This window comes from Poeciliopsis prolifica, unplaced genomic scaffold (genome assembly GCF_027474105.1).
Source record: "Poeciliopsis prolifica strain line A6 unplaced genomic scaffold, Auburn_PproV2 SCAFFOLD005, whole genome shotgun sequence".
NCBI classification, from domain to species: Eukaryota; Metazoa; Chordata; class Actinopteri; order Cyprinodontiformes; family Poeciliidae; genus Poeciliopsis; species Poeciliopsis prolifica.
Window position 1 is genome coordinate 17,918,938 of NW_026562380.1, and position 14,889 is coordinate 17,933,826.

The following is a 14,889-nucleotide window of genomic DNA, read 5'->3' on the forward strand; positions in this document are numbered from 1 at the left end:
AGCCGAGGGTCCAGACTCACTATAAAAAGAAACCCTAACCCCGTTCTGAGTGCAGTAGGGCGACGTCTCGGCTGGCTCCCAGACTTGTAGGTACCAGTTCAAGGTTACGGGGGAAGTGCTGCGTTGTCAGGGGATTAAAACAGAACCGGGCCGGAAGAGTCTGGGGTGAGATCTTTATTTCAGGCACGGAAAGAGTCTCTTCCTCTGATGGCGCCACTGCCTCCGCCACTGTTCCATTTCCTCTTCCTCCTTCTGGTCGCCGCGGATGAGCCTCCGTCTCTCTCTCTCCCGTCTGTGATGTCGAGTGCAAAGAATCCCTCCAGGTAACCCGTCTGGCATCCCATAGTTTAAGAAATTAAAATGAAACTTCTACACCTTTAAGCAGGCATAGAAATTGTGAAGAGACCCACACAGCCGTCATTATAAATCACTTTTATTTAAATCAGCGTTAGGCAGTTATGCTATGAACGACACAGGAAAATAAAAACAAAAGAAAAAAAAAACTGACAAAAAAGAAAGACATTAAAACATGAGATCCAGTTAACAATAACTGCACTTGGCACTGGATAAGACGTTCATGGAAAGGGGAAGAAAAAAATAATAATTATAAAGGTACACATTTTTCATACCCGAAATAATAGTGGCTCCAGTAACACGTCAAACCGCCGGAGCCTGGAGAACTTAAATATGTTTTTTTTTCTAGAATATTGGGATATTTTCCAACTTTAATGGCCGCTCAACCTGCCTCCAACCGTTTGGATCCGAGAGACAAAGCGGTACGACGCGGCGGTGGCCACTCGTATCCATGAGATTTACATCTAAAGAGAAGGTAGAAATGAACAAATACTCACTCCGTCCCGCTTCTTATTAACCGTGTTTCCCCTCCCACAACTAACTAACTAACCCCAAACGTACCGTCACAAACTCTCCGTCAGGCTTTTACTTTTTCTGTCCCTTTATGAATCAACCATCAATTTTCTTTTATATTTATAAAAAAAAAAATTTTTTTAAAAATCAAAGAAAAAAGCACAAGGATGTGTGTCACTCTGTGCATTCCATTTCCAACGGCTCAATGCACAACACCAGGAGTAAATCATGAAAAAAACAAAACAGTAATGTAGAACTTAAGAATCCAGCCACAGAAGAAGAGCAGAGCCATAAACCCTCACCCAGAAACCATGTCATATCATTTATATATATATAAAAAAAAAATAAAACACCAAAAAAATGTGATCAGTTCGCGCTCGCCTATAACAGATGCTGAAAGCGGCCGTGGCTGTTTGTGATGGACTGTGAATGCGGCGTTATGAGTTTGAGACTTTGCATCGTTTTAATCCTCCTAAAAGGCCTGAAGCTGGTGGAATGACCCATCTATCATCTCCACCGTGAAAAAAAACAACAACAAAAACAAAACAAAAGAACTTGTAAAAATAAAACATTTCAAATCGCGAAGCGGGAAGCTGCTTCGCGGGGTTGTGGGAGGCTTCCCAGACAAGTTTTGAGCCAATCCTGGAACAGGAGAGAAGAAAAGAGGAGAGGAGAGAAGAGGAGCAGGAAGAGAGAGAGGTAAACTCTTGATACTTTCAGATGTTTGAGGAAAATTCAAGAGCAGCTGATACTTTCAGGAAAAAGAAGAAAAAAAAAGAGAGAGAGAGAGGGATAAATAGATATAAACTCTGCAATATGGGCGAATGGAGGAAATGTGTTTGTGAATCTGTGTTTTCAGGTGTGCGGCTGTTCTGTCCGTCCCGCTGCTTTATCTGACGGTGACTCCGAGTTTTTCCAGCACGCGGACTCCTTTCTCCTGGTACTCCTCCCGGGTCAGCCAGAAGTTGTCCTTGTCCTTCATGATGTCGGCCAGCACCGCTCCACCCAGGAACACCATGTGCTTTCGCCTGGGAGGATCCTCAATCCGGATCTTAAATTTCTGCACGACAAGGGGAACGCAGAGGGAGTTATAATAAGTTTACAACACAACAGCGTGTTCCCCAGCGAAGGCCTTCGTGGTTTCTGTGATCCGCGGGGCGAGGGAGATCGGGATCGAAAACCCAACCGGCCTCTGCCGTGGGTGAAGATAAGCTTTTGTTCCCAGGATCAGGATTTGTGCCACAAAATGAGTAGTTACCATGATTAAAATCAAGCCAGTTTGTGTTTCCAGACTCAACGCTTTTACAGTGTGACCTTGAAGTTCCTCTCAGTTTATCTTCTCGCAATCCCGTTCCCAAACTGAGATGCCAAAAGACAAACCCAGCAGTAAAAACAGTAGTCTAGAGTTTTTACTCCACCCTCCCCCCTTCCTAAAATCCATATATTTTCACACTTAAATTTGCTGAATTATCTTTAAGTTTCTGTGATTATACAGCAGAAAAAAAAAAAAACAGCTAAATAAACGGACTGATTGAGAGAGGTGGATAAATCGAAAGATGGATAGATGAAGAGACAGAAAACTGATATTTTTTCATGTACATAAAAAAAAAAAAAAACGGGCTTGGTTGGAGCAACCTTCGTATCTTCCAATTCCTCCATTTTTATATTTAAAATTTCACAAATTACCTCGACTAAAGCAGCTTTTAAGGCACAAAATAGCCTTAAATGAAAAACACTAAAGTTAAATATATCTGACAAAAATGTGGCAACTTCAGAACTGTGTCCCGAGTAGTGACGCTTCATATTCAAATAAATAAATAAATAAAGAAGTCAAAGCAGCGAACCACAAAAGTATTTTTTTTGGCTACGGGGGGGGGGACGCATAAACTCCGAGCATAATATTTATATAAGTTATTACCTTGTAAATTTTATTTGGTGCATGGCACGTCAGTTTCAATATTAAATCCTGCAGACTGCAGTGCTAATGACGCTTTCTGGAGTCGGTTTTTATACAATAAAAAGTGTTCATAATGTTTTCCTTCCTCCTCGTTGGTTCATTTCCTGGGAAATGTTTCAAAGCCTCGTGCAACGCGAGCGAACCAAAACGATCTGAAACACAGATGCTTTGTAGAGTTATTCCACGTCACATCGCGTTAGTGTGTAAAACGTGTCAGGAGCTTCCTGACACTGAAGGTCAGATTGAGATCATGCCAATCAGGTTATGAACGATTAAAACACCCCAGTTTCCTCTCGATAGGGTGAAAAGCAAAGCTGCAGTTTATTGATCAGAGCAAAACAACTTAACAGAATCTATAGTTTACAACTCAAAATAAGTTTTTTTTTTTTTTTTTTTTGGGGGGGGTGAGAGAAACAGAATTTTCCTATATTTTCCGACAAACATCCAGATTCTTCCTGTATCTCCTATAATATGATGGAAATTTCAGTGCAAAGATCAGTGAGGTTATATCAATCTTTATTCTTCGTAAATTGTTCATGTGACATTTTTGTCTTGACTTGGTTAAGTTTTTGTTCCAGTTTTCTAATTGCCGTTTCATATGTGCAACGGTGAAATTTGTCTATCTAAAAACACATTTTTGGGAAAATTATTTTTCTTTAACTTTATTTTTGACACTAGCTCAGAAGGTAAATTACTTTAATATTTATTTGAAGACAAAAAAAAGAAATATTATGAAACTCGCTATTGTTTGAGCTCATATTTTATTCTTATTTAAATATTATATAATTGCCTTTTTTGTTGTTGTGTTTGTTTATTTGTTTCTCAATAAAAAGCTGTGTAAATAAAAGTAAAAATTAAAGATAAAAGCTGTCATTTACTTTCATTTTTCTGATAGTTAAATAAGGAACACTATTTTTTTAAACAGAATTTCTTACTTTCTCCAGAAAATCTCAGATTAAACAAAAATTATATATTGTAATAGTGTTTGGCATACAAAAGGAAATCCTGAAATACAAATCTTACCACTAAATGAACAAATGAATAAGAATACAGGATACTGATTATGAAAGGTTACTTTGACCTCATTTCAAGATCATTTAAAAACCCAACTAAACTTTCTGTTCTCTGAATTGTCAAAACTCAAGGCAGATATTTTTTTTACTGTATAGACAGTATAGTTTTCTTCGTTTCATTGCTCATATCAAAGGATATAAATCAAACAGCTGCCATTTGCAGCTGAAGTTCAATGTAAAATACAGGACTGGATTAGGGCAGTAATCATCACAAAGATGATTCCTACGAGTACAAAGATGAAAGTCTTGTACACTTTTTGCACCACCTGGTGGTTGATTATGTATACTGCATCCAAAATATAAAATCTTAATCTGTTTTGCAAACTTCAGGGAGATAAAATCGTCTGAGTGTCTTTGAAAGAGATTAAAATAAACGCCTACACTTTTTTCCACTTGTTGGAAGTTAGAGTAACACTAATCTGATCTCTGATGTTTAATTTCAGAGAATAACAGCTGAACCTAAAAGTTACATTTCCTTTAAAAAAATAAATAAAAATGAAGTGTTTGCAACTCAACTGATTGTGATATAAAATCATTGCAGTGGTTTCTCCTCTTCCTGCCACATTGTTAGCCACATCCAAACAGTTTTAGGTCAGACAGTCAGTTTAGGAGAAAGATGTGAGGGTTGGTCTCTCACCGAAAGTTTGTCCACGTCTCCCTTGAGCACGCGCTCCAAGTACAGCTGCTTCAGTTCCCTCTCCAGTCGAGACGGCAGCCCTGGGTACATGGTGGATCCTCCCGACAACACGATGTGTTTGTAGAACTCGGGCCTGACCAGAGGGAAGATGGAGGACAGTGATTGAGACTTGAGAACCCATCACCTCCGGGTGTGTATAGCCTTAAAAGTCTTTCATTCAAGATTCACTTCAAACACAAATTGATACCCTCTCAGTGACCACATCGTTGGTTTAAAAAAAAGGAAGATACTGACTTTAAATGACAGCTGTTCTTTTTTTTGTTTGTTTTAATATTTCAAACAAAGATCAAGAAATCTAGCTGACTATGGCATATTGGACTCTTGGGTCTCACCTGGTGTCTATGTCAGCGGCTTGGATGGTGTTGAAGAGGAGCTCGGCCACTCCGACGCCCTCCACGTTGATGAGGTGGGGCTGGAACAGAGCCTCAGGGGCCTCAAAGCGCTCTCCTCCCACCTTGATCACTCGGCCATCTGGCAGCTGGAAACGTGTGGGAGGGAATGAGATGAAAAGAGGAGAGTTTGGTGGAGCACCTCGGGGTGTGATTGCAGGTTAAGAAAGGTACAATGCTACCAAAATGGTTCTGAACAAAGTAGAACCTTCCCCACACAACTTGTAAATACTGCTTTCCCCAATATGGAAAACAACATAATGAGCACTCTAATGAGTGCAGATAATGAGCAGCCACAGAAACTGTGGATTCTAAGCCAGGTTCAGCCAATGTGTTCAAGCGCTAGCAAAAAAATGCTAAAAAAAGGCTTCATTGAGTAGAGAGCAGTGGGAGGAAGTGGAGCCCTGCTGCTGCCACAAAAGTGGCTGCACAGGAAATGATGTCACGCACAGTTCAGCAGCCCTTCGGCCACAGTCACATTGCCCTCCTTGTTTCGGTGCGTCTTGCACGCCGACTCGCCTACACCAACCGTAAAGCGCACACGCGCGCGCGGTCACAGTGAGCGCCGAGACACAACATGTGCTCAAAAAGGCGTGCAGGAACACAGACGTTTAGATTCTGCGGTTCCCCTTCCAGAGGGGGAAAAAGAACCTCGGAAAGAAAAGCAAGGCTGATGGCGGAGAGCTGCACGCCCAGATGTTTGAGACCCAGAGAAAATAGCACTACCCCGCCATTAGGCAGCCAACTATGGCCATGTGGAAGTCCCTCCAGCTCACTGCTGATGTTTTAATAACCCACTAGTTTCAGTACTTCATAAGGAACCTTTGAGAAGAGTTCTTTGATTATAATGTGCTATGTGGCAATGTGAAGCTTCAGCTCGTGTGTGGCGTATGGAAAGAAATAATTTTAGATTAAAAAAGTAAACTCTACGTTGATGTTACCCTCCCCATGGGGTGTGTGTTCGCTGGCAGGGATACCTCAGGCCTGGAGAATGCAGATGTTCCAGTTTGTCATTTTGTTTCACAAGTGACTGAAAATCTGATGCAAGTTCTATTCCAGACACCTGGAGGAGGACGACCCGTCTGTCTCAAAAATGCAGATCCACACAGACAGTTAGGTGTTGTCTACGAGTGAAAAGGATTTCTACAGTTTACTCTTTCTTATAGTGGATATATTTTATAAGTTATTCTCTTAGTTGGTCTCATTGTTGGATGTCAAAGAATTGGTTTTCTCTTCGATCACCGACCTCTAAGAAGCTTGACTTGACGAATCCGATTTGTCTGTAAAGTTGCTAAATATTAAAGCTGCAGCCTTGTCTCGTCTCCAACAAGTGGTGACACCTGCAGTGGTTTCGTAATGGCGGATCCAGTCGATTGCCCCGACTGACTGAGCTGAAAACCTGCTCTACAGGACTACTGAGGGGTTTAGCTGAGCCAGAAGGACAAAAATAAAAAGACAGGATAAGTTGAACCTGCTCCAGATTCAAAGTCTGAGGTCTAGTGAGAGACTGATGCAAACTAAGGTCCATGATGACTAACTTTGTCATTTGGTGTAATTTATTTGATTGACTAACAATATTCATTATTCTGAATGGCTTTTAATTTTTTACATGTAGACCCTAACACTGCACTTTTTAGCCAGGCTTTCATGGAAACGTATTTGTAGTTAGACTTTATTTGCACTGTTTTAACTTCTCTGAATTAATCTGAGTATAAGAAAAGTTCCCTACCAAGAAAATTGCATTCATAGAGAGACGCTGAATATAGAAAACTGAGTTGGGCAAAAACTTTCACACAAGCAAAAACAACAACAACAAAATCTATTCAGTGGAAATGAAATTCCAGCAGAATTAAATAACGTAGAATTGTGAGAAGACAGTGCAAGCAAAAATATTTTAAAGCGATTTGCTTAAGAACGTTTGTAGCGGTTGAATATGAGGGATGCAACTTTTGTATTCAATAAAGAAAATAAGTGGCTCGATTTCTCAACACAGCACTTCCTTTTCTCCATATATAGAAGTGAACCGGCTGAACCAGAAGTTACCCCTTTATAACCAATGCAGGCCATTGGTTACGCAATAAGGTCTGTGAAACACACCTTCAGCTCCATTTCAGGAGTTTATCAAGTGACATCACAAAGGAAGTTACACCGATTGTACAAAAATCATAAATAAGTGCAGATGTACCGTATAAGACTCCACCAAAACAGTGGTCTCCAGAGCCAGCTTCTGCTCCTGCTCGATGTTGTAGCCCACGTAGCACAGCTTCTCCTTCATCATGCGAACTGTCTCAAAGTCTGCAGAATGGTTGAAGGCGTAGCCTCTCAACAGCAGCAGCTAAATCCACAGAAAGAAACAGGAAAAAAAAATAGGGAAAAGGAAGCTAGATTAGATCAAATCAGGGCAGTTGAGCTGGGTTTTTTTTTTTGTCTTCCTTAGAGACCGTATACCTTAATGAGGTAGCGGGTGATGTCCCTGCCTGCGATGTCCAGACGTCGCGTCAGGTGGGGCAGACTGAAACCCTCGTACACTGGACAGATGTGTGTCACACCGTCGCCCGAGTCCACCACCACACCAGTCAGAAGGCCTGACACAAGCAAGCAGGGCAGGTTATTATTTATTCCCTGGGTAAATGTTGATCAGATGAGAGCATTATGACGAAGGGGCACAGACTTGCTGAGTGGAGGAACAAAAACACTAAATAAAAGCAACATCTTAATTATCGGGATTTATGCAAATTAATTCAATCTCCAAAAGTATTTTAAGTGAAAGGTTGAAATCTTACAGCAACACCATTACATACAAGTTAAATTGCTCTATTACATTCTCATATATGAATTGTGCATACGTGTGGGGTGTTACAAGCCAAGCGCTGCTCCAATCAACTGGTTAGAGATGCAAAAATAGGGCAAAAGGGGCTTATGTGGGCAGTAACCCAGGGCGGCAAATTTTTTGCGGTTCAAAATATATATTTTAAGTCATATCTCAAGGTGTTTGTGCTTTGTTTTAAAAGCGTATCTGCAATCGGACATCAGTTCTGCTTTACAAGTGTGAACACAACCTTAAATCACCTCTATTTTGTGACAGTTCAAAACTATAAACAGCTCAATAGTTGCCGGTTGACTTAACAATTAAAGAGTTGAAGGAGGATTTTGGAACGAGTGTGGGAAAATATCTCTTTCACTGTATGAAACTCCACCCGTTAGAGTGCAGGAGACCTTATCAAACCCTAAAACTGTTCATCACACTTGTTAGTGTAATGATAATAGGTGATGCTTTTATAGCCAACACTGGTCCTGTATGCCTTAAATGAGGGGAGAGGACATGGGGAAAGTCTAAAGCAGGAAGAAATCAAATCAACTACATGCTTTTCTAACAGTTTGTCATTTAATAGACTCTTTAAGATCCAATTTTTAAGATTTTTGTTACACAAACAAAATCTTCTTAAAGTTGTCTTATAACAGTAATTAGCACAAGTGGATTTACTAAAACTAAAGTCTCCGATAAAATTTGAATTCTTGTCGTAACTCTGTTTCTAAAAGTCAGCCTTTAGGAACACTCAGCAATTACAGACTAAGATTAGAAAGACAAACAGTCTTGCTTCGCTACTTTAGTCAGTTTTCTAGTCATTTGCTGAATGTGTCATTCTGTCAGCCTGAATAAACTACGAACGTGTCCAACGTGTTGTAAAACAGTTTCCCTCTAAAAAACAAAACAAAAAAAAAACCCTCAAATTTCAGCTACCTGTCAACTTCTTGGTGTATCTCAAAAAAACATTATTTATGTAGTTCAGCAGAAATATGGGAATGAAATATTGTTGAACAAGGAAGAAAAGGTATCATGTCTGACAGTAATCGTTTGATTAAACCAGAGGACTGCAACCTGCGGCTCCAGAGCCTTCTACAACAGCTCTCACTAACTTTGGACAAAACAAGTAGCAGGGTGTTTCTTATTGAGTATTGCAATAAATTTTTAGACCAAAGTGACTCAAAAAATACTATTGTTACTTTTAAAGATGCATTTCTTATCATTAGGGTTTAAAAAAAAAATTAATAGTAACAAAATCACATTTCCACAAATACTGATTTCATATAAAGAAATGTATCCATCATCTGTTAACACAAATGTAGATGTGTTTTTATTATTTCAAAACCTAAAGACAGAATTGAAATAGTGATTCTTTAATGAAAACAACAAACTAACTAGAGTAGAGAAAGACCAAAAGTTATGAGAGTTGTCTTTTTAAAAAAAGATTATGCAACAACTGTGGCTCTAAGCCAGTTTTGTTTAGCTGAACAGAGTAAAAAATGCCTGTTTGGGTTGTAAAAGTTACAGATTAATGTTATAAACTTTCAACTGTGGCATCAAAACTCTTACCCTGGGCATACAGTGTCAGGACAGCCTGGATAGCAATGTAGACTCCTGCAAACTGGTAGGTCTCAAACATCACCTGTGTGGAGAATGAGCAAATGTATCGGTTTGATAAGAGAAAGCTAGCAGCACATGGAAACATTAGCTTTTAAAACGTGATTTACAGCATTTATATCGGCGTCGCTTCTGCAAAGCTTTTAATACATTGCGTCCTCCGTGACAACCGGTTTAACGCAATCAATTGGGCAAAGTAAGCCGCTCCAAAACAAGACATGCGTCGCTGTACCTCGATGATTTTCTCCCGGTTTTTGGTGGGGTTCATGGGGGGTTCGGTCAGCAGGATCTTGCAGTTGCGAGACTCGATGTTGAGCTTCTCCGGGCCGAAGGTGTAGTCCCACAGGTGCTTCATGTCATCCCAGTTCCGGACGATGCCGTTCTCCATGGGGTAGTTCACCTCCAGCATGGAGCGCAGTTCGCTGGCCTCGTCTCCCACCATCAAGTCCTGGAGGAAGGGGTCAGCAGAGACGAATACTGTTAGAATTCAGCTCATGAAGCTCCTTATTTGGATCGCCTGGTGTCACTCAGACAAGTTGAAAACCAATACAGTAATAGGGCTGAAACGATTAATCAAACTAATCGCGATTAAGTGTATTAATCGCAATTAATAGATTATTGAAATAATCGCCAACTAATTTAGTAATCAATTAATCGCTCAGCGGAGGATACAGACTCTAAAAATGGCCATTTGCTGAAAGAACACCACAGTCAGAGAGACTGTACAAAAAAGTTAACATTTTGCATTTAAGATGACGTATTCATTGTAAATATGTTTTACCCAGAACTCCTCAAGTGGCATTTTGAGCTTCACCTGGTTCAAATTCCAGAGAGAAAATATATGAAACACGTTTCTCCAAAAGCACAAACAGATTAGTTGACGGTACTTTTATTTTTTCTTAACTGCAGATGCATCCTTTGCTAGAAATGATCAAGTGTTCACTAAAGGAATGCTTTGTTATTACATTTTAGGAAATAAAATGTGCATTTTCTTTTTTTTTTTTTTTTTAAAAAAAGGAATTGAAATGTTGATTTGTATCTTTTTAATGCATTTCTAATAGGGTTTTAAAACAGCTTAAGTGACTAAATAAAAATTCTGTAAATTTTTACAATTTGATTAATCAATAGAATAATTGATTACTAAAATAAATTTTAGTTGCAGCCCTATACAGTAACTTTATTACGTTCTTCTCCTCCTTGTTGACTAAAGCTTATACATCTTGCGCCATCTGTCTACTGGCAAACAGATGTATTCCTGTAGCCTTTCAGCTTGGGACTCTGTTACCCAGCATGCACTACAAAGCATCATGTTTCCATGCATTTACACCTGGAACCACTTCCCCTCGGCAATAGCAAACCAACCCTCGACCCCCACATTCAACCATCCACATGCAAGGCCGCCGTGGCAATGTACACAGCTGCCGGGTTAGAACGCGCCGTTAGCCACACAGTCAAGCATCTCACATTCCGCTTGGAGACATCAAAAGCCGACTGAAAGCAGCCATTTTATGGATTCATCCTGTGTGCTTTGGCATCAACAAAGTACCAGTCGCAAGAATCGCCTCGATGTGGTCTTAAAAGAAAACCAGATGTCCTCTGATCTCAGACTACCAGCTGTCTGCCATGCGTCCTCAAGTGAGGACACTTCTTCTGCTCCTGACTGGCTGATGAGTTAAAATGCCTACAGTTCCGACAAACACGTAACCGGGGAGAACCGAGAGCTTAAGATGACATTTCAATTTCTCTCCCGCTTAACACGGCGGCATGGTTGAGGTGGGCGTTTTGGCTGTCAGGGCGTGCGACGAGATCAGAGGCTCTAAAAATGGAAACGGTCCAAAATCTCTTTTAGCGCTCCATCGATAACAGCTGGCCTCTGATTCATTGCAGGCATTTCTGCCAACGCGCTCAGCCTGCAGAAGGGAGTACATTAACTAAGTGATGGATGTCTTCCTTATTCCCTGCCACTCACTTGAACCAAACACACACGCACACATAAGAAAAAAATCAGCAAACAAATTAGGTGTTAAATCAAAAAAAGAAAAGAACCCAGGTTCCTCATTTTCAGTTTGAGCATGACATTTAAAAACCATCAGCAGCAGGCAAGAACAGAACTCCCACAACAACCTGAACTTACCATCTTCTGGGAATTCTACTTCACCGAGGGAGAACGAACGTGGAGAAAGGGCAAAACAGGTAGAAAAAAACAAAAGACGAATGAAGGAAAACAAACAGGAAGAAAAGTCGAGACAGGTGCCAATAAGAACCCTCTGCTGTCTCCAAATTGATTACCTCTGAACTTACAACACCTGATGTCTAAAACTGATTTACAGGTGGGGGTTTTCACACAAACTGTGTTCTTTTACTTAGAATTTGTAGATAGATATTAAGAAAGAAGAAAGAACATTTTGGTCAAATAAACCTCTTCGTACCTTGATCTCAATGTTTCCCACTTTGGCTGTGGAGCGGATGATGGGCCTCCCAACAAGCGCAGGGAAGATGTGCTCTGGGAAGTTGGAGCCTGCATAGCCGCACTTGACAAACTGCAAAAGGCAGGAAGAGACCAGAGGAAAGAGGAAGTGATAAGCAGATGCATTAAAACTCTTCAGACATATACAACCCACAAGTTGGCTCTAGAAATCTTGCGCCTGAAGCCAAAACCTTTGAAATGTTTTGATTTCTTGCATTAAATATCCAAGAGAAATTTGTGGGCTCCACCTCCAAGGCTGTAAGGTTTCAAAATTGTGATTTTCATACAAATTAAAGTTAATTTAATGTGAAGGGACTGGAGTTTCAAAGAACTAAAAGCTGCCTACCTTTTCAAAGGAAGACAAATTTGTCGGCTTGGGGACATTTTTTTGTGAAACGTGGCATTTTTACATAAACTCTTCATACGATGAAACTCGTATCAAACAAGACACAGTGAGAAAAAGTACAACTGTTGAAATCATAATCTTGCCCTTTAAAATTACATTTGCAACTTTGCCCTCTCAGTACAATGACCAAATATTCCAAACAATTTAGTAACAACTATCTTCATGGTCTCTTGTTGCAACATTTAGCTTCTGTGCACAAAGCACTCGTTTCAGTTGTGCAACAGAGTCAAATTAAGGACAAAGAAAAAAAAAAAAACTGTTCACGCTTTAATCTTCTCCAATAAGAACACAATATTTAAGTGCAGAAATTAGTTCAACCCTCCCTTACCCGCTTCAGGGAAAAGCTAAGAATTTAAAATAAGGTCATTTCTTCTGCTGATTTACAACTCTCTGCATCGACAGCTTAAAAAAAAAAACGTAATCTCACACTGAACTCAGATCTGGCACAGAATGTGTCAGATCTCTGAATATGTGCCTGTGACATAAGCGACTGTGGTTTAGTCTCTTCTCACTTCCTCTTAACTTCTCTATTCAACTCTGACATATGGCTGGGTTTTTTTTCTGCTCTCTCTCTCTTTGCTGGCTTCACACAGAGCTATTGAAAAATTCACATCCGAAAAAAGCCTTATTAGTCAGTAACGCGCTGAGCCAACATCCTCCTCGACTGCTGACGGTGTTTAGATAAGGAAGTCCCTGCAACTCCAGACGAGGCAGTGGTACCTGTGTGTGCAGTGAGCACATTCCTGAGTTTTGGCAAAGATTAGCAAGCCTAGTGTGTTGAGCATGTCGAGAGGTAGAAGATACACCAAAATCAGCTCAGCTGTGGTGACACAAAAAGTTAACTTTTATATAAACTTGATACAATACAATATGTTTGAAAGATTTTGTCATAAGACACTTTTATTCAAACATTTTGTGTCATTTTCCAAGCTGGGATGGAGAATGTAGATTTAGTTTTTGAGCAAATGCCACTTTCTGATCTACCTTAGAATCTTTTTTTCCCCTTTAAATTAAAAGCAAAGATGGAAAATGTGTTGCAGGTTCTATGATGAAAGATATTTGCTTTGAATCCAACAGAAAATGAAGGAACTATATAGCCAGGCCACTTGATTTTTAAAGATTTTATTCGACTTGTGAATTACCGACCAGAGTACTGTTGAAATATTGGCTGATTTCGACCTCTGGCCTTCTGACTGGTGCATCCTTAATTCATCAAGGGTTCACAAATGCACAATCATAACTATCATGTAATTAAGCAACCAACGCTTAATTACAGCTGAAATGTAATAAAGAGAATGTCTTTGTCAATTAGTTGGGATAATCACAATACTTTGTTGATAAACGGTAGATATGATTGTGTCGGTGTACAGCAATAAATTTACATGCATCGAAAACAAAACTGATCAAAGTCTAAGGGTCCTAAATCGACTGTCACAAATCCCTGCCTTTAAAACAACGAACATTTGAATGCCTGTGAATATGAAGCAATTAGGATGAAATGGCAAAAACGCGCCTTAAGATGAACATATTTATTAGCTAATGAAAACTCAACATTGGTCGACCGCTGTGACAAATGTGACAAATTTATGGCTTTGATGTTCGGAGGCATTTTTCCACAAAACTGAAGGCTCCTATGCTAGCATTTCCTGTATCCTAAGACTTCCTAAAATGCTTGTCAACAGCACATGGGCCCAACAATGTTTTTGAAATGTGTGAAACGCAGTTAAAACATGACTCGAGTTTGTGTGTTTTTCACCCAGTCTAGGCGCCGCCAGGGTATAATTTTGGGCGAAGTCGCTGCGAAGACCATACAGGAGGTTCCTCTATTCACCTGACACGGCCTAGATAGCCTTAAAGCTAGCTGTTGATGGCAATTTATACAAAAAAAAACATTCGTTTAAATTTATAAGCAAACCAAATGAATAGCAACAATTATGAAACTGCAAATTACGAGCTTTTGTCGGGTAAATCTCCATAAATTCCTGACGCTGCTAGCAGACAACCAGCTGTTTAACCTGACAGGCTCCTTAGCTAGCAGCTTTAGCTCAGCCACCGTTGGTTACGATGAACAGTTACCGTTAGTCGCGATTTTAAACAACACGCGAGCTTCAGCCACAGCCACGAACTCAGCTCTAAACCTGACAACTGTAGAAACTCAGAGAGGTGTTTCCGAGGCGATTGCGAATGAATGGAAATTTGCTGGAACCGAGGCTACACGCCCAGTTCGGGCTAGCTAGCTGCAGACGCGGACAGCCCCACTTCCTGTTTCAGCAAATTGTTCGACATTACGGCTCCGTCTGGAGCGAGGCGCTGCTCGGTGAAGCAGCGGGCCGAAGACGCAAACCTACCCCGGTTCCATTGTCACAGACCACTACTTTCCTTCCCTGGCTGTCCATTGTGTAAAAGCCCAGTTGCCGCTGAACCCTCCTCAACTTTCTTCGGCAAGCCGGAAGGAAGACACAGCAGCCCGGCCAAGAAGAGGAAGGGAAGGGTGCTCATCCGGTATGTGACGGAGGCGCTAAAATCAATGGCGACTCCCTCTGAAATTGTTAGGTCTTCGACATAAAATGCTTTTATATACAGATATTTATGTATTTGTGCATATGTCTA

General features: G+C 40.4%; 1 protein-coding gene across 2 annotated transcripts; it reads right to left on the bottom strand.

Moving 5' to 3' along the window:
- Positions 1 to 417: 417 nt before the first annotated feature.
- Positions 418 to 14,776, bottom strand: LOC129359640 (actin-related protein 2-B). 2 transcript variants are annotated; one of them, XM_055029413.1, is made up of 10 exons: positions 14,628 to 14,776; positions 11,836 to 11,946; positions 11,541 to 11,555; positions 9,639 to 9,854; positions 9,359 to 9,431; positions 7,432 to 7,568; positions 7,169 to 7,318; positions 4,927 to 5,072; positions 4,535 to 4,667; positions 418 to 1,927 (listed from the first exon to the last, which is right to left on the bottom strand). In XM_055029413.1, the coding sequence occupies exons 1-10, from the start codon at positions 14,673 to 14,675 to the stop codon at positions 1,757 to 1,759; spliced, it is 1,200 nt and encodes a 399-aa protein (XP_054885388.1). In that variant the 5' UTR covers positions 14,676 to 14,776; the 3' UTR covers positions 418 to 1,756. The 2 variants fall into 2 exon arrangements, with proteins under 2 accessions (XP_054885388.1, XP_054885389.1); XM_055029414.1 differs by lacking the exon at positions 11,541 to 11,555 and having other exon boundaries at positions 14,628 to 14,775.
- Positions 14,777 to 14,889: the final 113 nt, after the last annotated feature.